The sequence below is a fragment of the Oncorhynchus mykiss genome, chromosome 18 (genome assembly GCF_013265735.2).
Source record: "Oncorhynchus mykiss isolate Arlee chromosome 18, USDA_OmykA_1.1, whole genome shotgun sequence".
NCBI classification, from domain to species: Eukaryota; Metazoa; Chordata; class Actinopteri; order Salmoniformes; family Salmonidae; genus Oncorhynchus; species Oncorhynchus mykiss.
In genome coordinates, this window is record NC_048582.1 from 7,814,420 (window position 1) to 7,837,960 (window position 23,541).

The 23,541-nt window shown below is 47.0% G+C and overlaps 1 protein-coding gene across 1 annotated transcript in view; it reads left to right on the top strand.

Annotated features, from left to right (window-relative positions):
* Positions 1-23,541, top strand: part of LOC110516423 (E3 ubiquitin-protein ligase HECW2) — an 87,082-nt gene that overhangs the window by 12,797 nt on the left and 50,744 nt on the right. Inside the window, exon 2 of the mRNA XM_036951593.1 lies at positions 13,678-15,391. Coding sequence (XP_036807488.1) covers positions 15,022-15,391 — 370 coding nt within the window. The 5' untranslated portion in view covers positions 13,678-15,021. The remainder of the gene's footprint in view (positions 1-13,677; positions 15,392-23,541) is intronic.

Sequence of the window (23,541 nt, forward strand, 5' to 3'; positions counted from 1 at the left end):
GAGAGTGTGCTGTAACCATGGAGATCAACATGGATGGAGGGAGGGGCAGAGAGAGGATGAAGGGGGAGAGGAGTGATGATCAGATTGGAGCTGTGTGGTAATACAGGGATTAGAGGAAGCATTCAGTGAACACTACATCCACCCATTCTCCCTCTAATCCTCAACCTCAAATCAACAGCATTCACCTTCTGCATATTTCTCTCTCTGTGTGTGTGTGTTGCCATGTGGGCATGAGTACCTCTGTGCTCTGCCAGTGATTCATTCAGAACTGCCCCGGAGCTATTTTTAAAGCAATCTCTGTGTGTGTGTGTGTGTGTGTGTGTGTGTGTGTGTGTGTGTGTGTGTGTGTGTGTGTGTGTGTGTGTGTGTGTGTGTGTGTGTGTGTGTGTGTGTGTGTGTGTGTGTGTGTGTGTGTGTGTGTGTGTGTGTGTGTGTGTGTGTGTCCTTTCCCCTCCATTAAAGAGCAGATTCTGTATACAGCAGTGTAACACCAGACATGTCTAAATGATTTAACCCCTCTGCAGTCTGTTTTACTGTACTACGGTATTCCTCTGGGCTTCCCAACAGAGGTGGTACGCCCCAAATGCCACCCTATCCTATTTCCTATACAGCGCAATGCTTTTGACGAGAGCCATATATGGGCCCTGGTAGAAGTAGTGTACTACAGAGGGAATAGGCTGCCATGGGAAGCACCCTGGGTGTAATCTAGATTCCAGCCTTGTGAATGAACCTGGTGGTCAGAGGAAACAGATGATTGGAAAGATGTTACAGAGGATTTCTCCTCTTAACATGCTGCTCCAGGTACCAAGCTGTCACTGAAATCCATCACAATAGTTGGAGCTGTGGAAATAATACACAATGTCTATTATCCTGCTGTTTTATGTGAATAGCCCTGAAAGAGGACAGATGGATACCAAACGTCTACGGGATGATTATAATTATTTGTTTTATGTGAAAGCCCGGAAAGAGGACAGATGGATACCAAACGTGTGAGGCTACGGGATGATTATAATTATTTGTTTTATGTGAAAGCCCTGTCTTTTGGAGAGCGTTTGAGAGACAGAGAGGACAGACAGATTCCTGACATACTAACGTGTTCCAGAACCATAACATCAGTCTGCGGAGCCTCTATCAAAACCTCTATTAGCAGGCTTCACCTCACAGAGCAGAACTCAGTGCAGAGACCAGGTTATGACATCAGTCTGCGAAGCCTCTATCAAAGCCTATATTAGCAGGCTTCGCCTCACAGAGCAGAACTCAGTGCAGAGACCAGGTTATAACATCAGTCTGCGAAGCCTCTATCAAAGCCTCTATTAGCAGGCTTCACAGAGCAGAGCAGAACTCAGCGCAGAGACCAGGTTATAACATCAGTCTGCGAAGCCTCTATCAAAGCCCCTATTAGCAGGCTTCACCTCACAGAGCAGAACTCAGTGCAGAGACCAGGTTATGACATCTGGCTACGTAAGACTTACGTTCTCCAATATTACTGTTTTGTAGTTTCAATGAAAAGCTAGAAAAGAGAACCGTGACCCCATCTGAACCTAGCTTTCTTTTTCTCTCGTTTTCCATCCAACCAATCCTTCCGTTATTCTGCCTCTACTGTCAAACAGCCTGACGTACTGACATTCCCCAGCATCAACTCCATATTTTATATATATATATAGAGAGAGAGAGAGAGAGAGAGAGAGAGAGAGAGAGAGAGAGAGAGAGAGAGAGAGAGAGAGAGAGAGAGAGAGAGAGAGAGAGAGAGAGAGAGAGAGAGAGAGAGAGAGAGAGAGAGAGAGAGAGAGAGAGAGAGAGAGAGAGATGGAAATGAGTGAGTGAGTGAGTGAGTGAGAGATGGAAGTGAGTGAGTGAGTGATGGAAGTGAGAGAGAGAGAGAGAGAGAGAGAGAAAATAACTGTTATATAAGACCTCATACTCACTGTCTTCTCTTCTAGTTCCTTCTGGTCTCCAGGCAGGAAAGATACTGACTCTCTCTGTTTGATAACTGATCTGAGTTGGTAGTCCGACTGTCTGTTAGTGATCTGTGTTGGTAGTCAGACTGTCTGTTTTGTTAGTGATCTGTGTTGGTAGTCCGACTGTCTGTTAGTGATCTGTGTTGGTAGTCAGACTGTCTGTTTTGTTAGTGATCTGTGTTGGTAGTCAGACTGTCTGTTTTGTTAGTGATCTGTGTTGGTAGTCCGACTGTCTGTTAGTGATCTGTGTTGGTAGTCAGACTGTCTGTTTTGTTAGTGATCTGTGTTGGTAGTCAGACTGTCTGTTTTGTTAGTGATCTGTGTTGGTAGTCAGACTGTCTGTTTTGTTAGTGATCTGTGTTGGTAGACAGACTGTCTGTTAGTGATCTGTGTTGGTAGACAGACTGTCTGTTTTGTTAGTGATCTGTGTTGGTAGTCAGACTGTCTGTTAGTGATCTGTGTTGGTAGTCAGACTGTCTGTTTTGTTAGTGATCTGAATTGGTAGTCAGACTGTCTGTTTTGTTAGTGATCTGAGTTGGTAGTCAGACTGTCTGTTTCTTGATCTGTGTTGGTAGTCAGACTGTCTGTTTTGTTAGTGATCTGAGTTGGTAGACAGACTGTCTGTTAGTGATCTGTGTTGGTAGTCCGACTGTCTGTTAGTGATCTGTGTTGGTAGTCAGACTGTCTGTTTTGTTAGTGATCTGAATTGGTAGTCAGACTGTCTGTTTTGTTAGTGATCTGTGTTGGTAGTCAGACTGTCTGTTTTGTTAGTGATCTGTGTTGGTAGTCCGACTGTCTGTTAGTGATCTGTGTTGGTAGTCAGACTGTCTGTTTTGTTAGTGATCTGTGTTGGTAGTCAGACTGTCTGTTTTGTTAGTGATCTGAGTTGGTAGACAGACTGTCTGTTAGTGATCTGTGTTGGTAGTCCGACTGTCTGTTAGTGATCTGTGTTGGTAGTCAGACTGTCTGTTTTGTTAGTGATCTGAATTGGTAGTCAGACTGTCTGTTTTGTTAGTGATCTGTGTTGGTAGTCCGACTGTCTGTTAGTGATCTGTGTTGGTAGTCAGACTGTCTGTTTTGTTAGTGATCTGTGTTGGTAGTCCGACTGTCTGTTAGTGATCTGTGTTGGTAGTCAGACTGTCTGTTTTGTTAGTGATCTGTGTTGGTAGTCAGACTGTCTGTTTTGTTAGTGATCTGTGTTGGTAGTCAGACTGTCTGTTTTGTTAGTGATCTGTGTTGGTAGTCAGACTGTCTGTTAATGATCTGTGTTGGTAGTCAGACTGTCTGTTTTGTTAGTGATCTGAATTGGTAGTCAGACTGTCTGTTTTGTTAGTGATCTGTGTTGGTAGTCAGACTGTCTGTTTTGTTAGTGATCTGTGTTGGTAGTCCGACTGTCTGTTAGTGATCTGTGTTGGTAGACAGACTGTCTGTTTTGTTAGTGATCTGTGTTGGTAGTCAGACTGTCTGTTAGTGATCTGTGTTGGTAGTCAGACTGTCTGTTTTGTTAGTGATCTGTGTTGGTAGTCAGACTGTCTGTTTCTTGATCTGTGTTGGTAGTCAGACTGTCTGTTTTGTTAGTGATCTGAGTTGGTAGTCAGACTGTCTGTTTTGTTAGTGATCTGAGTTGGTAGTCAGACTGTCTGTTTTGTTAGTGATCTGAGTTGGTAGTCAGACTGTCTGTTTCTTGATCTGTGTTGTTAGTCAGACTGTCTGTTTTGTTAGTGATCTGAGTTGGTAGTCAGACTGTCTGTTTTGTTAGTGATCTGAGTTGGTAGTCAGACTGTCTGTTTCTTGATCTGTGTTGGTAGTCAGACTGTCTGTTTTGTTAGTGATCTGAGTTGGTAGACAGACTGTCTGTTTTGTTAGTGATCTGTGTTGGTAGACAGACTGTCTGTTAGTGATCTGTGTTGGTAGACAGTGTACCCCAGCTAGCTACTATGTCACATCATATAGCCTAACATTTTACATGTACACACACACACACACCACACACACACACACACACACACACACACACACACACACACACACACACACACACACACACACACACACACACACACTGAACATTGTGTTAAAGTAAGCGTTCATATGCTGTATGCCTCCCACACTTGGCATTACACACACACACACACACACACACACACACACACACACACACACACACACACACACACACACACACACACACACACACACACACACACACACACGCACACTTACCAATATGCTGCATGAGATACATTCTTTTCTCAAGCATGTTTTCTTTGTATTACATGCAGCTATAGACACTGTCTTTCTCTCTCTCTGTCTCTCTGCCTCTGTCTCTCTCTCTCTCTCTCTCTCTCTCTCTCTCTCTCTCTCTCCCTCCCTCCTCAGTGTGTGAAGAACATGACAGAACCCTCTGTTCCCCTGTCTATCCTATCAACTACTTACATAAGCAACATTCTAGTGTACCACCTGCCCTGCTCTCCCTTCAGTCCTGCCTCTCCCGTTCCCTCCAGCTGTATGTGTGTCTACTCCTGTTTATAGCAGACCTGTGAACGCAGACGGGAAGGGAATGGACAGCGTGTGGGAGGAGGGGAGGGAGCCAACCACGCTCCATGTGGGAGTGAGAGAGAGGCTGACAGAGAAAGTGATTGATTGGTTGTTGTGTTTTTAGATTGTTGTGTTTCTGCCTGCACTCTTGTTCGTTTTATGACTCTGGGTGTCTGGGTTTGTTTGTGCTTGTGTGTGTGCGTTCATGCGTGCCAATGTGTCTGGTTTGGCGTAATGACTTTTGCCATGGCAACAGAAGACCTTGTTTTGGAGAGAGGGAATGAGAGATGATATTGATGAAAATAGATAGAGAGAGAGAGTTAGACAGAGTTAGACAGAGAGAGTTAGACAGAGAGAGAGACAGATACAGAGAGAGAGACAGCGAGAGGGGAAGTGAGCACGAGATGGTAAGACTGCTAAGAGAAACCACAGTCTACAGGAAGAGAGATCAATATGTTCCTCAGTAGCCTGCTAGAGCTAATGTAACCACAGTCTACAGGAAGAGAGATCAATATGTTCCTCAGTAGCCTGCTAGAGCTAATGCAACCACAGTCTAGACAGGAAGAGAGATCAATATGTTCCTCAGTAGCCTGCTAGTACTAATGTAACCACAGTCTACAGGAAGAGAGATCAATATGTTCCTTAGTAGCCTGCTAGTACTAATGTAACCACAGTCTACAGGAAGAGAGATCAATATGTTCCTCAGTAGCCTGCTAGTACTAATGTAACCACAGTCTACAGGAAGAGAGATCAATATGTTCCTCAGTAGCCTGCTAGTACTAATGTAACCACAGTCTACAGGAAGAGAGATCAATATGTTCCTCAGTAGCCTGCTAGTACTAATGTTACCACAGTCTACAGGAAGAGAGATCAATATGTTCCTCAGTAGCCTGCTAGTACTAATGTAACCACAGTCTACAGGAAGAGAGATCAATATGTTCCTCAGTAGCCTGCTAGTACTAATGTAACCACAGTCTACAGGAAGAGAGATCAATATGTTCCTCAGTAGCCTGCTAGTACTAATGTAACCACAGTCTACAGGAAGAGAGATCAATATGTTCCTCAGTAGCCTGCTAGTACTAATGTAACCACAGTCTACAGGAAGAGAGATCAATATGTTCCTCAGTAGCCTGCTAGTACTAATGTAACCACAGTCTACAGGAAGAGAGATCAATATGTTCCTCAGTAGCCTGCTAGTACTAATGTAACCACAGTCTACAGGAAGAGAGATCAATATGTTCCTCAGTAGCCTGCTAGTACTAATGTAACCACAGTCTACAGGAAGAGAGATCAATATGTTCCTCAGTAGCCTGCTAGTACTAATGTAACCACAGTCTAGAGGAAGAGAGATCAATATGTTCCTCAGTAGCCTGCTAGTACTAATGTAACCACAGTCTAGACAGGAAGAGAGATCAATATGTTCCTCAGTAGCCTGCTAGTACTAATGTAACCACAGTCTAGACAGGAAGAGAGATCAATATGTTCCTCAGTAGCCTGCTAGTACTAATGTAACCACAGTCTACAGGAAGAGAGATCAATATGTTCCTCAGTAGCCTGCTAGAGCTAATGTAACCACAGTCTAGACAGGAAGAGAGATCAATATGTTCCTCAGTAGCCTGCTAGTACTAATGTAACCACAGTCTACAGGAAGAGAGATCAATATGTTCCTCAGTAGCCTGCTAGTACTAATGTAACCACAGTCTACAGGAAGATAGATCAATATGTTCCTCAGTAGCCTGCTAGTACTAATGTAACCACAGTCTACAGGAAGAGAGATCAATATGTTCCTCAGTAGCCTGCTAGTACTAATGTAACCACAGTCTACAGGAAGAGAGATCAATATGTTCCTCAGTAGCCTGCTAGTGCTAATGTAACCACAGTCTACAGGAAGAGAGATCAATATGTTCCTCAGTAGCCTGCTAGAGCTAATGTAACCACAGTCTACAGGAAGAGAGATCAATATGTTCCTCAGTAGCCTGCTAGTACTAATGTAACCACAGTCTACAGGAAGAGAGATCAATATGTTCCTCAGTAGCCTGCTAGTACTAATGTAACCACAGTCTACAGGAAGAAAGATCAATATGTTCCTCAGTAGCCTGCTAGTACTAATGTTACCACAGTCTACAGGAAGAGAGATCAATATGTTCCTCAGTAGCCTGCTAGTACTAATGTAACCACAGTCTACAGGAAGAGAGATCAATATGTTCCTCAGTAGCCTGCTAGTACTAATGTAACCACAGTCTACAGGAAGAGAGATCAATATGTTCCTCAGTAGCCTGCTAGTACTAATGTTACCACAGTCTACAGGAAGAGAGATCAATATGTTCCTCAGTAGCCTGCTAGTACTAATGTAACCACAGTCTACAGGAAGAGAGATCAATATGTTCCTCAGTAGCCTGCTAGTACTAATGTAACCACAGTCTACAGGAAGAGAGATCAATATGTTCCTCAGTAGCCTGCTAGTACTAATGTAACCACAGTCTACAGGAAGAGAGATCAATATGTTCCTCAGTAGCCTGCTAGTACTAATGTAACCACAGTCTACAGGAAGAGAGATCAATATGTTCCTCAGTAGCCTGCTAGTACTAATGTAACCACAGCCTACAGGAAGAGAGATCAATATGTTCCTCAGTAGCCTGCTAGTACTAATGTAACCACAGTCTACAGGAAGAGAGATCAATATGTTCCTCAGTAGCCTGCTAGTACTAATGTAACCACAGTCTACAGGAAGAGAGATCAATATGTTCCTCAGTAGCCTGCTAGTACTAATGTAACCACAGTCTACAGGAAGAGAGATCAATATGTTCCTCAGTAGCCTGCTAGTACTAATGTAACCACAGTCTACAGGAAGAGAGATCAATATGTTCCTCAGTAGCCTGCTAGTACTAATGTAACCACAGTCTACAGGAAGAAAGATCAATATGTTCCTCAGTAGCCTGCTAGTACTAATGTTACCACAGTCTACAGGAAGAGAGATCAATATGTTCCTCAGTAGCCTGCTAGTACTAATGTAACCACAGTCTACAGGAAGAGAGATCAATATGTTCCTCAGTAGCCTGCTAGTACTAATGTAACCACAGTCTACAGGAAGAGAGATCAATATGTTCCTCAGTAGCCTGCTAGTACTAATGTAACCACAGTCTAGAGGAAGAGAGATCAATATGTTCCTCAGTAGCCTGCTAGTACTAATGTAACCACAGTCTAGACAGGAAGAGAGATCAATATGTTCCTCAGTAGCCTGCTAGTACTAATGTAACCACAGTCTAGACAGGAAGAGAGATCAATATGTTCCTCAGTAGCCTGCTAGTACTAATGTAACCACAGTCTACAGGAAGAGAGATCAATATGTTCCTCAGTAGCCTGCTAGAGCTAATGTAACCACAGTCTAGACAGGAAGAGAGATCAATATGTTCCTCAGTAGCCTGCTAGTACTAATGTAACCACAGTCTACAGGAAGAGAGATCAATATGTTCCTCAGTAGCCTGCTAGTACTAATGTAACCACAGTCTACAGGAAGATAGATCAATATGTTCCTCAGTAGCCTGCTAGTACTAATGTAACCACAGTCTACAGGAAGAGAGATCAATATGTTCCTCAGTAGCCTGCTAGTACTAATGTAACCACAGTCTACAGGAAGAGAGATCAATATGTTCCTCAGTAGCCTGCTAGTGCTAATGTAACCACAGTCTACAGGAAGAGAGATCAATATGTTCCTCAGTAGCCTGCTAGAGCTAATGTAACCACAGTCTACAGGAAGAGAGATCAATATGTTCCTCAGTAGCCTGCTAGTACTAATGTAACCACAGTCTACAGGAAGAGAGATCAATATGTTCCTCAGTAGCCTGCTAGTACTAATGTAACCACAGTCTACAGGAAGAAAGATCAATATGTTCCTCAGTAGCCTGCTAGTACTAATGTTACCACAGTCTACAGGAAGAGAGATCAATATGTTCCTCAGTAGCCTGCTAGTACTAATGTAACCACAGTCTACAGGAAGAGAGATCAATATGTTCCTCAGTAGCCTGCTAGTACTAATGTAACCACAGTCTACAGGAAGAGAGATCAATATGTTCCTCAGTAGCCTGCTAGTACTAATGTTACCACAGTCTACAGGAAGAGAGATCAATATGTTCCTCAGTAGCCTGCTAGTACTAATGTAACCACAGTCTACAGGAAGAGAGATCAATATGTTCCTCAGTAGCCTGCTAGTACTAATGTAACCACAGTCTACAGGAAGAGAGATCAATATGTTCCTCAGTAGCCTGCTAGTACTAATGTAACCACAGTCTACAGGAAGAGAGATCAATATGTTCCTCAGTAGCCTGCTAGTACTAATGTAACCACAGTCTACAGGAAGAGAGATCAATATGTTCCTCAGTAGCCTGCTAGTACTAATGTAACCACAGCCTACAGGAAGAGAGATCAATATGTTCCTCAGTAGCCTGCTAGTACTAATGTAACCACAGTCTACAGGAAGAGAGATCAATATGTTCCTCAGTAGCCTGCTAGTACTAATGTAACCACAGTCTACAGGAAGAGAGATCAATATGTTCCTCAGTAGCCTGCTAGTACTAATGTAACCACAGTCTACAGGAAGAGAGATCAATATGTTCCTCAGTAGCCTGCTAGTACTAATGTAACCACAGTCTACAGGAAGAGAGATCAATATGTTCCTCAGTAGCCTGCTAGTACTAATGTAACCACAGTCTACAGGAAGAGAGATCAATATGTTCCTCAGTAGCCTGCTAGTACTAATGTAACCACAGTCTACAGGAAGAGAGATCAATATGTTCCTCAGTAGCCTGCTAGTACTAATGTAACCACAGTCTACAGGAAGAGAGATCAATATGTTCCTCAGTAGCCTGCTAGTACTAATGTAACCACAGTCTACAGGAAGAAAGATCAATATGTTCCTCAGTAGCCTGCTAGTACTAATGTTACCACAGTCTACAGGAAGAGAGATCAATATGTTCCTCAGTAGCCTGCTAGTACTAATGTAACCACAGTCTACAGGAAGAGAGATCAATATGTTCCTCAGTAGCCTGCTAGTACTAATGTAACCACAGTCTACAGGAAGAGAGATCAATATGTTCCTCAGTAGCCTGCTAGTACTAATGTAACCACAGTCTAGAGGAAGAGAGATCAATATGTTCCTCAGTAGCCTGCTAGTACTAATGTAACCACAGTCTAGACAGGAAGAGAGATCAATATGTTCCTCAGTAGCCTGCTAGTACTAATGTAACCACAGTCTAGACAGGAAGAGAGATCAATATGTTCCTCAGTAGCCTGCTAGTACTAATGTAACCACAGTCTACAGGAAGAGAGATCAATATGTTCCTCAGTAGCCTGCTAGTACTAATGTAACCACAGTCTACAGGAAGAGAGATCAATATGTTCCTCAGTAGCCTGCTAGTACTAATGTTACCACAGTCTACAGGAAGAGAGATCAATATGTTCCTCAGTAGCCTGCTAGTACTAATGTAACCACAGTCTACAGGAAGAGAGATCAATATGTTCCTCAGTAGCCTGCTAGTACTAATGTAACCACAGTCTACAGGAAGAGAGATCAATATGTTCCTCAGTAGCCTGCTAGTACTAATGTAACCACAGTCTACAGGAAGAGAGATCAATATGTTCCTCAGTAGCCTGCTAGTACTAATGTAACCACAGTCTACAGGAAGAGAGATCAATATGTTCCTCAGTAGCCTGCTAGTACTAATGTAACCACAGCCTACAGGAAGAGAGATCAATATGTTCCTCAGTAGCCTGCTAGTACTAATGTAACCACAGTCTACAGGAAGAGAGATCAATATGTTCCTCAGTAGCCTGCTAGTACTAATGTAACCACAGTCTACAGGAAGAGAGATCAATATGTTCCTCAGTAGCCTGCTAGTACTAATGTAACCACAGTCTACAGGAAGAGAGATCAATATGTTCCTCAGTAGCCTGCTAGTACTAATGTAACCACAGTCTACAGGAAGAGAGATCAATATGTTCCTCAGTAGCCTGCTAGTACTAATGTAACCACAGTCTACAGGGAAAAGAGATCAATATGTTCCTCAGTAGCCTGATAAAACTAATGCGCCTCAGTTTTAGCTTCTTTGTGGTTTACATGTTTAAGAGGGAGTTAGGTTTTTGAAAAATTCTGGGAACTTTGAAGTTTTTTCCCAAACTCCCAGTTGGATGTTTCCCAGAATCAGGAGGGTATAAGCAGGACATCTGGAATCCTCCAACCAGGACACTAGTAATGAGGGAGACTAATAAAGGATTCACAGGATGGGACATGGCCTTTCTCCCCACGCTATTAACTGCAGTGTTATTGTGGACTGGACACACCTCTCTCTCTCTCTCTCTCTCTCTCTCTCTCTCTCTCTCTCTCTCTCTCTCTCTTTTCTCCCATCTCTCATACCCCACCAGAGATGCCACGAGTGACTATGGGTCATTCCCTCACAGGTTTGGCCAGATCGACTGATGTTAAGACCTGATTAGGAAAGAGGGAGGAGGAGGGAGCAGGATGGAGAGACGAGGGAAGAGGTAGGAGAGACGAGGGAAGAGAGACAAGGGTTGGGAGAGGGAGGAGAGAGGAGGGAAGATACATGAGAGAGGAGGAAGGAGAGAGGATGGAGGAGAGAGGAGGGAAGATATATGAGGGAGGGAAGATATGAGAGAGGATGGAAGAGAGACAAGGTAGGATGGAGGAGAGAAGAGGCAGGCTAGGGATTGGAGGGAGGTTGAACTGAAACACTGTGTTAACAGGGAGGGAGGTTGATCTAAAGCACTGTGTTAACAGGGAGGGAGGTTGATCTAAAGCACTGTGTTAACAGGGAGGGAGGTTGATCTAAAACACTGTGTTAACAGGGAGGGAGGTTGATCTAAAACACTGTGTTAACAGGGAGGGAGGTTGATCTAAAGCACTGTGTTAACAGGGGAGTGAGGTTGATCTAAAGCACTGTGTTAACAGGGGAGTGAGGTTGATCTAAAGCACTGTGTTAACAGGGAGGTTGATCTAAAGCACTGTGTTAACAGGGAGTGAGGTTGATTTAAAGCACTGTGTTAACAGGGAGGGAGGTTGATCGAAAGCACTGTGTTAACAGGGAGGGAGGTTGATCTAAAGCACTGTGTTAACAGGGAGGTTGATCTGAAACACTGTGTTAACAGGGAGGGAGGTTGATCTAAAACACTGTGTTAACAGGGAGGGAGGTTGATCTAAAGCACTGTGTTAACAGGGAGGGAGGTTGATCTAAAACACTGTGTTAACAGGGAGGGAGGTGGATCTAAAACACTGTGTTAACAGGGAGGGAGGTTGACCTAAAACACTGTGTTAACAGGGAGGGAGGTTGATCTAAAGCACTGTGTTAACAGGGTGGGAGGTTGATCTAAAGCACTGTATTAACAGGGAGGGAGGTTGATCTAAAACACTGTATTAACAGGGAGGGAGGTTGATCTAAAACACTGTGTTAACAGGGTGGGAGGTTGATCTAAAGCACTGTGTTAACAGGGGAGTGATACAGCGTGGGTTTTCTCCAGTGGGTCCCTCCCTCATCACCAATTGGCTGCCTGTTACAGTGAAGTCACAATCGGTGGTTTGTCTGCTGTTGCTATTGGGGAAACTGGAACAACGGCCCTCAGCCGAGTAAATACATGTCCAATATTTATTTGAGTGGAAGATCAGTTCTGTATATGCCGTTGGTCACTGTAGCTACTGTTTTCAGGTGAAACAGCGGCCGTTGATTAGGAAGCTGGGGGTAGCTTGTTCTGTTCCAAGTCAAGTGTTAGGGCTGCCGTTGATTAGGAAGCTGGGGGTAGCTTGTTCTGTTCCAAATCAAGTGTTAGGGCTGCCGTTGATTAGGAAGCTGGGGGTAGCTTGTTCTGTTCCAAATCAAGTGTTAGGGCTGCCGTTGATTAGGAAGCTGGGGGTAGCTTGTTCTGTTCCAAGTCAAGTGTTAGGGCTGCCGTTGATTAGGAAGCTGGGGGTAGCTTGTTCTGTTCCAAATCAAGTGTTAGGGCTGCCGTTGATTAGGAAGCTGGGGGTAGCTTGTTCTGTTCCAAATCAAGTGTTAGGGCTGTCGTTGATGAGGAAGCTGGGGGTAGCTTGTTCTGTTCCAAATCAAGTGTTAGGGCTGCCGTTGATTAGGAAGCTGGGGGTAGCTTGTTCTGTTCCAAATCAAGTGTTAGGGCTGCCGTTGATTAGGAAGCTGGGGGTAGCGTGTTCTGTTCCAAATCAAGTGTTAGGGCTGCCGTTGATTAGGAAGCTGGGGGTAGCTTGTTCTGTTCCAAATCAAGTGTTAGGGCTGCCGTTGATTAGGAAGCTGGGGGTAGCTTGTTCTGTTCCAAATCAAGTGTTAGGGCTGCCGTTGATTAGGAAGCTGGGGGTAGCTTGTTCTGTTCCAAATCAAGTGTTAGGGCTGCCGTTGATTAGGAAGCTGGGGGTAGCTTGTTCTGTTCCAAGTCAAGTGTTAGGGCTGCCGTTGATTAGGAAGCTGGGGTAGCTTGTTCTGTTCCAAATCAAACGTTAGGGCTGCCGTTGATTAGGAAGCTGGGGGTAGCTTGTTCTGTTCCAAATCAAGTGTTAGGGCTGCCGTTGATTAGGAAGCTGGGGGTAGCTTGTTCTGTTCCAAATCAAGTGTTAGGGCTGACGTTGATTAGGAAGCTGGGGTAACTTGTTCTGTTCCAAATCAAGTGTTAGGGCTGCCATTGATTAGGAAGCTGGGGGTAGCTTGTTCTGTTCCAAATCAAGTGTTAGGGCTGACGTTGATTAGGAAGCTGGGGTAACTTGTTCTGTTCCAAATCAAGTGTTAGGGCTGCCGTTGATTAGGAAGCTGGGGGTAGCTTGTTCTGTTCCAAATCAAGTGTTAGGGCTGCCGTTGATTAGGAAGCTGGGGGTAGCTTGTTCTGTTCCAAATCAAGTGTTAGGGCTGCCGTTGATTAGGAAGCTGGGGGTAGCTTGTTCTGTTCCAAATCAAGTGTTAGGGCTGTCGTTGATTAGGAAGCTGGGGGTAGCTTGTTCTGTTCCAAATCAAGTGTAATGGAGGCCGTTGCAATGATGGTGATCAAGTCTGATAAACAATGCTTCTGTTGTTCCTGTCATTCTCCTGTCATTGGTTGATCCTGGGCGTTATGCTGTATCTCTGACGTCCCCTCCTACTTTCTCCCCCTCCCTCTGTCTCTCCTTCTCTCACAGGTGTCCAGCCTCCCTTCATCACCTCCACCACCACCTCAGGCCTGCAGTCTCCCTCTCTCCCCCCTCTCACCCCATTCTGTCCCCCCTGGAAGAGGACAACAGCCTACCCCAGACCACCCTAGTTGCAACTAGACTACAATCCAACATCCTACCCCAGATCACCCTAGTTCCAACTAGACTACAATCCAACATCCTACCCCAGACCACCCTAGTTCCAACTAGACTACAATCCCACATCCTACCCCAGACCACCCTAGTTCCAACTAGACTACAATCCAACATCCTACCCCAGACCACCCTAGTTCCAACTAGACTACAATCCCACATCCTTCCACTCCACCCCTCCCCAAACAGACGAGGGGGAGAGAGGAGCTTCGCCCCCCCCCTCATCCCCTCCCTCCCTCTCTCTCCCCCCTCCCAACATGCAGCCTCAGGGCCTGTGTGTAAGAGCCATGGTACAGCCCATCCCTAGATTGAAATCTTGAACCACTCCAGTTGTACTGCACTGAGTAATGAAGTGAAGCTAAATGTTCTGATGTGAAACTGGGCTGGACCAGCGCTGAACGGACAGGAGAAAACAGGATGTGACCTCAGCATCAGCCCACCTCACTTCCTGTTCATCTCAACTAATAGGAAGACTGGATCACAGGCCTCAAATTCCACAATCACTCAATCAAACTTTATTTATAAAAGCCTTTTTACAGCAACATTTCTCACAAAGTGCTTTACAGTAGTCACCTTAGTAAACCTATTTCTGACTTCCAGAGAGCAGGCAGCAGCACAGTGGCAAGAGAAAACCTCCTTACAAGTGGAGATGTGTTAGCTAACCTCTGACCTCTGACCTGTGTCTGGGCTTGGCTGCTTGTTGGATCCAGGCCGTAGTATTGAATCTAGTGGCTTCTACTGACCGTAGCTAGCGCGTCAGCTTCTAGAATGTTCTATTAGGTTCTAGTACGTTCTAAGAGGTTCTAGTATGTTCTGTTATGGTCTATTAGATTATAATATGTTCTCTTAGGTTCTAGTATGCTCTATTAGGTTCTAGTATGTTCTATTAGGTTCTAGTAGGCTCTACCAGGCTGTCTCTGGCCCTGTGCTGTGGCCTCCTGGCCTGTGGCCCTCCTCTCTGGCTCTAGCTTTGGGCGAGGCACACAGTTCTCCCCCCTCCCCTGCTCAACCTCCACCATTCGCCCCTCCCTCGCCACGGCTGTCCTCCCCCCCCGCCCCCGCCCCCACCCTTCCTCCCCCTCCCATCACCACCACTCCCCCCATCATCACCATCACCCCCACCCCTCTCAACCCCCATCTCACCCCCAATCCCCTCCTCCCTTCTCCCCTGTGGTCACCATGACGACCACTCCCACTGCTCGTGAGCATCTCCTGGTGGTGAGGAGGCGCAACCCCCACATGCGCTACACTCTCAGCCCTGAAAACCTGCGCTCCCTCTCAGCCCAGGGCGGTGATGGCATTGGCCCTAGGGGTCACGGCGGGGAAAGGTCAGCTGGTGAACGGTCAGGGGTCGGAGGTCATGGAGAGGGTCATGGCGGCGGACTACAAAGGGCCAATAGCGACACGGACCTGGTGACCTCGGAGAGCAGGTCATCGCTGACTGCGTCGACATACGAGTTCACGATGGGGCGGGGCCAAAACCTGGTCATCAACTGGGACATCAAGGAGGAAGTGGACGCCACGGACTGGATCGGACTCTACCATATCGGTGAGACACAGGGGGAGGACTAGACCATCTTCAGAGGAAGAAGGGGTAGGGGGGTCAAGTTATGTCAAGTTTTCCTTTATTGTCCCATTCCCAGAAAGTTGGACATTCATTTAGTTACCTTCACATTTTAAACACACACACCAATCATAGAACAAGATCCTCAATGGAGACCAAGGACGGGGGAAGAGAGGAGGGAGGGAGGTAGGAAGAGAGGGGGCGGGAGGTAGGATGAGAGGGAGGAAGAGAGGGGAGGGAGGGAGGTAGGTAGGATGAGAGGGAGGAGGAGAGGGGGGAGGGAAGTAGGATGAGTGGTAGGATGAGAGGGGGAAGGAGGGATGATGAGAGGGAGGATGAGAGGGGGAAGGAGGGATGATGAGAGGGAGGATTGGAGGGGGGAGGGAAGTAGGATGAGAGGTAGGATGAGAGGGGGAAGAAGGAAGGGAGGGGGGAGGTAGGGAGGTAGGTAGGATGAGAGGGAGGAAGAGAGGGGGGAGGGAAGTAGGATGAGAGGGGGAAGGAGGGATGATGAGAGGGAGGAAGGGAGGGGGAGGTAGAGAGGTGGGAGGAAGAGAGGGGAGTGGGAGGTAGGATGAGAGGGAAGAAGAGGGGGGGGGATGGGGAAGGGAAGTAGGGTGAGATGGGGAGGGTGGGAGGTAGGGTGAGAAGGGGAGGATGGATAAGGGAGGTAGGGTGAGAGGGGGAGGATGGGGAAGGGAGAGAGGGTGAGAGGGGGAGGATGGGGAAAGGAGGTAGGGTGAGAGGGGGAGAATGGGGAAGGGAGGTAGGGTGAGAGGGGGAGGATGGGGAAGGGAGGTGGGGTGAGAGGGGGAAAATGGCTTGGGAGGTAGGGTGAGAGGGGGAGGATGGGGAAAGGAGGTAGGGTGAGAGGGGGTGAATGGGGAAGGGAGGTAGGGTGAGAGGGGGAGGATGGGGAAGGGAGGTAGGGTGAGAGGGGGAGGATGGGGAAGGGAGGTAGGGTGAGAGGGGGAAAATGGCTTGGGAGGTAGGGTGAGAGGGGGAGGATGGGGAAAGGAGGTAGGGTGAGAGGGGGTGAATGGGGAAGGGAGGTAGGGTGAGAGGGGGAGAATGGGGAAGGGAGGTAGGGTGAGAGGTGGAGGATGGGGAAGGGAGGTAGGGTGAGAGGGGGAGGATGGATAAGGGAGGTAGGGTGAGAGGGGGAGGATGGGGAAGGGAAAGAGGGTGAGAGGGGGAGGATGGGGAAAGGAGGTAGGGTGAGAGGGGGAGAATGGGGAAGGGAGGTAGGGTGAGAGGGGGAGGATGGGGAAGGGAGGTAGGGTGAGAGGGGGAAAATGGCTTGGGAGGTAGGGTGAGAGGGGGAGGATGGGGAAAGGAGGTAGGGTGAGAGGGGGTGAATGGGTAAGGGAGGTAGGGTGAGAGGGGGAGGATGGGGAAGGGAGGTAGGGTGAGAGGGGGAGGATGGGGAAGGGAGGTAGGGTGAGAGGGGGAGGATGGGGAAGGGAGGTAGGGTGAGAGGGGGAGGATGGGGACGGGAGGTAGGGTGAGAGGGGGATGATGGGGAAGGGAGGTAGGGTGAGAGGGGGAGGATGGGGAAGGGAGGTAGGGTGAGAGGGGGAGGATGGGGAAGGGAGGTAGGGTGAGAGGGGGGGATGGGGAAGGGAGGTGAAAGCACTACGTTTGTTTGTTTGTTTGTTTGTTTGTTTGTTTTGGGGGCACTACGTGAAGTGCATGTGATGAATACACTGGACCACAGCCAGGCAGGCTGAGATAATCACAGTGTGTGTGTATATTAGCTACAGTGCATTCAGAAAGGATTCAGACCCCTTGACTTTTTCAAATCAAATTGTATTTGTCACATGCGCGGAATACAACAGGTGTAGGTAGACCTTACCGTGAAATGCTGAATACAACAGGTGTAGTAGACCTTACCGTGAAATGCTGAATACAACAGGTGTAGGTAGACCTTACCGTGAAATGCTGAATACAACAGGTGTAGTAGACCTTACCGTGAAATGCTGAATACAACAGGTGTAGGTAGACCTTACAGTGAAATGCTGAATACAACAGGTGTAGGTAGACCTTACCGTGAAATGCTGAATACAACAGGTGTAGTAGACCTTACCGTGAAATGCTGAATACAACAGGTGTAGTAGACCTTACCGTGAAATGCTGAATACAACAGGTGTAGGTAGACCTTACAGTGAAATGCTGAATACAACAGGTGTAGGTAGACCTTACCGTGAAATGCTGAATACAACAGGTGTAGTAGACCTTACCGTGAAATGCTGAATACAACAGGTGTAGTAGACCTTACCGTGAAATGCTGAATACAACAGGTGTAGTAGACCTTACCGTGAAATGCTGAATACAACAGGTGTAGGTAGACCTTACCGTGAAATGCTGAATACAACAGGTGTAGTAGACCTTACCGTGAAATGCTGAATACAACAGGTGTAGGTAGACCTTACCGTGAAATGCTGATTACAACAGGTGTAGTAGACCTTACCGTGAAATGCTGAATAAACAGGTGTAGGTAGACCTTACCGTGAAATGCTGAATACAACAGGTGTAGTAGACCTTACCGTGAAATGCTGAATACAACAGGTGTAGGTAGACCTTACCGTGAAATGCTGAATACAACAGGTGTAGTAGACCTTACCGTGAAATGCTGAATACAACAGGTGTAGGTAGACCTTACCGTGAAATGCTGAAGACAACAGGTGTAGTAGACCTTACCGTGAAATGCTGAATACAACAGGTGTAGGTAGACCTTACCGTGAAATGCTGAATACAACAGGTGTAGTAGACCTTACCGTGAAATGCTGAATACAACAGGTGTAGTAGACCTTACCGTGAAATGCTGAATACAACAGGTGTAGTAGACCTTACCGTGAAATGCTGAATACAACATTGTCACATTTACATAAGTATTCAGACCCTTTACTCAGTATTTTGTTGAAGCACCTTTGGCAGTGATTACAGCCTCGAGTCTTCTTGGGTATGACTCTACAAGCTTGGCACACCTGTATTTGGTAAGTTTCTCCCATTCTTCTCTGCAGATCCTCTCGAGTTCTATCAGATTGGTTGGGGAGTGTTGCTGCACAGCTATTTTCAGGTCTCTCCAGAGATGTTCGCTCGGGTTCAAGTCCGGGCTCTGGCTGGGCTACTCAAGGACATTCAGAGACTTGTCCTGAAGGCACACCTGCGTTGTCTTGGCTGTGCTTAGGGTCATTGTTCTGTAGGAAGGTGAACCTTCGGGCGAAGGTCTCAGGTCCTGAGCCCGCTGGAGCAGGTTTTCAATGAGGAGCTCTCTGTACTTTGCTCCGTTCATCTTTCCCTCGATCCTGACTAGTCTCCCAGTCCCTGCCGATGAAAAACATCCCCACAGCATGATGCTGCCACCACCACACTTCACCGTAGGGATGGTGCCAGGTTTCCTCCAGACTTGACACTTGGCTTTCAGGCCAAAAAGTTGAATCTTGGTTTCATCAGACCAGAGAATCTTGTTTCTCGTCCTTTTGAGTCCTTTTAGGTGCTTTTTGGCAAACTGTAAGCGGGCTACCGTGCATTTTACCGAGGAGTGGCCACTCTATCATTAAGGCCTGATTGGTGGAGTGCTGCAGAGATTGTTGTCCTTCTGGAAGGTTCTCCCATCTCCACAGAGGACCTATGGAGCTCTGTCAGAGTGACCATTGGGTTCTTGGTCACCTCCCTGACCAAGGCCCTTCTCCCCAATGGCTCAGTTTGGCCGGGCGGCCAGCTCTAGGAAGAGTCTTGGTGGTTCCAAACATCTTCCATTTAAGAAGGATGGAGGCCACTGGTGTTCTTGGGGATCTTCAATGCTGCAGAAATGTTTTGGTACCCTTCCCCAGATATGTGCCGCTACACAATCCTGTCTCGGAGCTCTACGGACAATTCCTTCCACCTCATGGTTTGATTTTCGGTCTGACATGCACGGTGAACTGTGGGACCTTATATAGACAGGTGTGTGCCTTTCTGCCTGGACTTTTGGACAATAGTGAGTAGTGGACTTCTGTACATCCTGGACAATAGTGAGTAGTGGACTTCTGTACATCCTGGACAGTAGTGAATAGTGGTCTTCTGTACATCCTGGACAGTAGTGAATAGTGGACTTCTGTACATCCTGGACAGTAGTGAATAGTGGACTTCTGTACATCCTGGACAATAGTGAATAGTGGACTTCTGTACATCCTGGACAGTAGTGGACTTCTGTACATTCTGGACAGTAGTGAATAGTGGACTTCTGTACATTCTGGACAGTAGTGAATAGTGGTAACAGCTTCAGTTCTTTAATTATCTTCTCATTATCATCAGCCTGCTATCAGAGGGCACTTACTGACACACACACACACACACACACACACACACACACACACACACACACACACACACACACACACACACACACTTATACACACATCCTGAACACTATAGTGTCAGCAGCAGCCAGTAGAGAGAGTGATGGCCAGTGAAAGGAGATCCATCCACTCTCTACACCAGGCTCTGTGTGTGGAGGTATTGACCGGGGGGGAGGACCTGAGATGTGTCCCCCAGAGAGATGCATCATTCTGGCCCTGGGCCATCCACCCCTGCCCTGGAGCCAACACGGCTCCATTACTGGCACCTACCGTCTGCCCTGCCTCCCCTCTCTCTCATCTCCTTCATCACTCCATCCTCCTCTCTCTCCTCTCCTCCATCACTCCATCCTCCTCTCTCTCATCTCCTCCATCACTCCTCCATCCTCCTCTCTCTCATCTCCTCCATCACTCCTCCATCCTCCTCTCTCTCCCCCTCCATCACTCCATCCTCCTCTCTCTCCTCTCCTCCATCACTCCATCCTCCTCTCTCTCATCTCCTCCATCACTCCATCCTCCTCTCTCTCCCCCTCCATCACTCCATCCTCCTCTCTCTCCTCTCCTCCATCACTCCATCCTCCTCTCTCTCATCTCCTCCATCACTCCATCCTCCTCTCTCTCATCTCCTCCATCACTCCATCCTCCTTTCTCTCATCTCCTCCATCACTCCATCCTCCTCTCTCTCCCCCTACATCACTCCATCCTCCTCTCTCTAACCCCTCCATCACTCAGCCTCCTCTCCTCCATCACTCCATCCTCCTCTCTCTCCCCCTCCATCACCCCATCCTCCTCTCTTTCCCCCTCCATCACTCATCCTCCTCTCCTCCATCACTCCATCCTCCTCTCTCTCCCCCTCCATCACTCCATCCTCTCTCTCTAACCCCTCCATCACTCATCCTCCTCTCCTCCATCACTCCATCCTCCTCTCTCTAGCCCCTCCATCACTCCATCCTCCTCTCTCCCCCCCTCCATCACTCCATCCTCCTCTCTCCCCCCTCCATCACTCCATCCCCCTCTCTCTCCTCTCTCCCTCTCCTCCATCACACCATCCTCCTCTCTCCCCCCTCCATCACTCCATCCTCCTCTCTCTAACCCCTCCATCACTCATCCTCCTCTCCTCCATCACTCCATCCTCCTCTCTCTAGCCCCTCCATCACTCCATCCTCCTCTCTCCCCCCCTCCATCACTCCATCCTCCTCTCTCCCCCCTCCATCACTCCATCCCCCTCTCTCTCCTCTCTCCCTCTCCTCCATCACACCATCCTCCTCTCTCCCCCCTCCATCACTCCATCCTCCTCTCTCTAACCCCTCTATCACACATCCTCCTCTCCTCCATCACTCCATCCTCCTCTCTCCCCCCCTCCATCACTCCATCCTCCTCTCTCCCCCCTCCATCACTCCATCCTCCTCTCTCTAACCCCTCTATCACACATCCTCCTCTCCTCCATCACTCCATCCTCCTCTCTCCCCCCCTCCATCACTCCATCCTCCTCTCTCCCCCCTCCATCACTCCATCCTCCTCTCTCTAACCCCTCCATCACTCATCCTCCTCTCCTCCATCACTCCATCCTCCTCTCTCTCCCCCTCCATCACTCCATCCTCCTCTCCTCCATCACTCCATCCTCCTCTCTCTCCCCTTCCATCACTCCATCCCCCTCTCTCTCCTCTCCTCCTCTCTTCCTCTCTTCCTTTTCCACCTCTCTGTTGTTGAGGAAAAAGCACAGGGTTTCTGGGTAACGGAAATAATACAAGTGACAGTAGTGACTTATTGTGACATTACCTGGGTTATTGATTAAATATGCAGAGCCTCTGGGGAGGTAGTGTGAACATAGTGCTGGTGTGTCATCATAGTGGTCTCTGATTGGTCATCATCTGGTGTGTCATCATAGTGGTCTCTGACTTGTAGTCAGACTCTCTCAGGTGGAACAAACTGAAACCTGCACCCTTTTTTCAATGCTGAATTGAGAAAACAGAAAGGGGTCATAATGTATTTTTTATGTATGTAGTGATGTAGTTTTTCAAAAGTATCTGTAATCTGATTACAATATTTTAGCTGGTTAATTTAATTCATTACAGTCACAGTTTTTTGTAATCAGATTACATGTTATCGGTTACTCCCCAACCCTGTCTGTGTGTGTGTGGGTGGGGGACTTGTGACTGCTGTCACTTGCCACCCTGGCCTGGATCCTGTCCAGATGTTATTGATTGTGACATGGTGTGAGTTGAGTTGTGGCTCTGAGGGGGGACTGGGTGAAAACACATGAGACATATTCATCATGGTCGTCTCTGTCACATACTGTCTGAGTGACAGATACACTACACACACACATCTCTGTCACATACTGTCTGAGTGACAGATACACTACACACACACATCTCTGTCACATACTGTCTGAGTGACAGATACACTACACACACACATCTCTGTCACATACTGTCTGAGTGACAGATACACTACACACACACATCTCTGTCACATACTGTCTGAGTGACAGATACACTACACACACACATCTCTGTCACATACTGTCTGAGTGACAGATACACTACACACACACATCTCTGTCACATACTGTCTGAGTGACAGATACACTACACACACACATCTCTGTCACATACTGTCTGAGTGACAGATACACTACACACACACATCTCTGTCACATACTGTCTGAGTGACAGATACACTACACACACACATCTCTGTCACATACTGTCTGAGTGACAGATACACTACACACACACATCTCTGTCACATACTGTCTGAGTGACAGATACACTACACACACACATCTCTGTCACATACTGTCTGAGTGACAGATACACTACACACACACATCTCTGTCACATACTGTCTGAGTGACAGATACACTACACACACACATCTCTGTCACATACTGTCTGAGTGACAGATACACTACACACACACACATCTCTGTCACATACTGTCTGAGTGACAGATACACTACACACACACATCTCTGTCACATACTGTCTGAGTGACAGATACACTACACACACACATCTCTGTCACATACTGTCTGAGTGACAGATACACTACACACACACATCTCTGTCACACACTGTCTGAGTGACAGATACACTACACACACACATCTCTGTCACATACTGTCTGAGTGACAGATACACTACACACACACATCTCTGTCACATACTGTCTGAGTGACAGATACACTACACACACACATCTCTGTCACATACTGTCTGAGTGACAGATACACTACACACACACATCTCTGTCACATACTATCTGAGTGACAGATACACTACACACACACATCTCTGTCACATACTATCTGAGTGACAGATACACTACACACACACATCTCTGTCACATACTGTCTGAGTGACAGATACACTACACACACACACATCTCTGTCACATACTATCTGAGTGACAGATACACTACACACACACATCTCTGTCACATACTATCTGAGTGACAGATACACTACACACACACATCTCTGTCACATACTGTCTGAGTGACAGATACACTACACACACACATCTCTGTCACATACTGTCTGAGTGACAGATACACTACACACACACATCTCTGTCACATACTGTCTGAGTGACAGATACACTACACACACACACATCTCTGTCACATACTGTCTGAGTGACAGATACACTACACACACACATCTCTGTCACATACTGTCTGAGTGACAGATACACTACACACACACATCTCTGTCACATACTGTCTGAGTGACAGATACACTACACACACACATCTCTGTCACACACTGTCTGAGTGACAGATACACT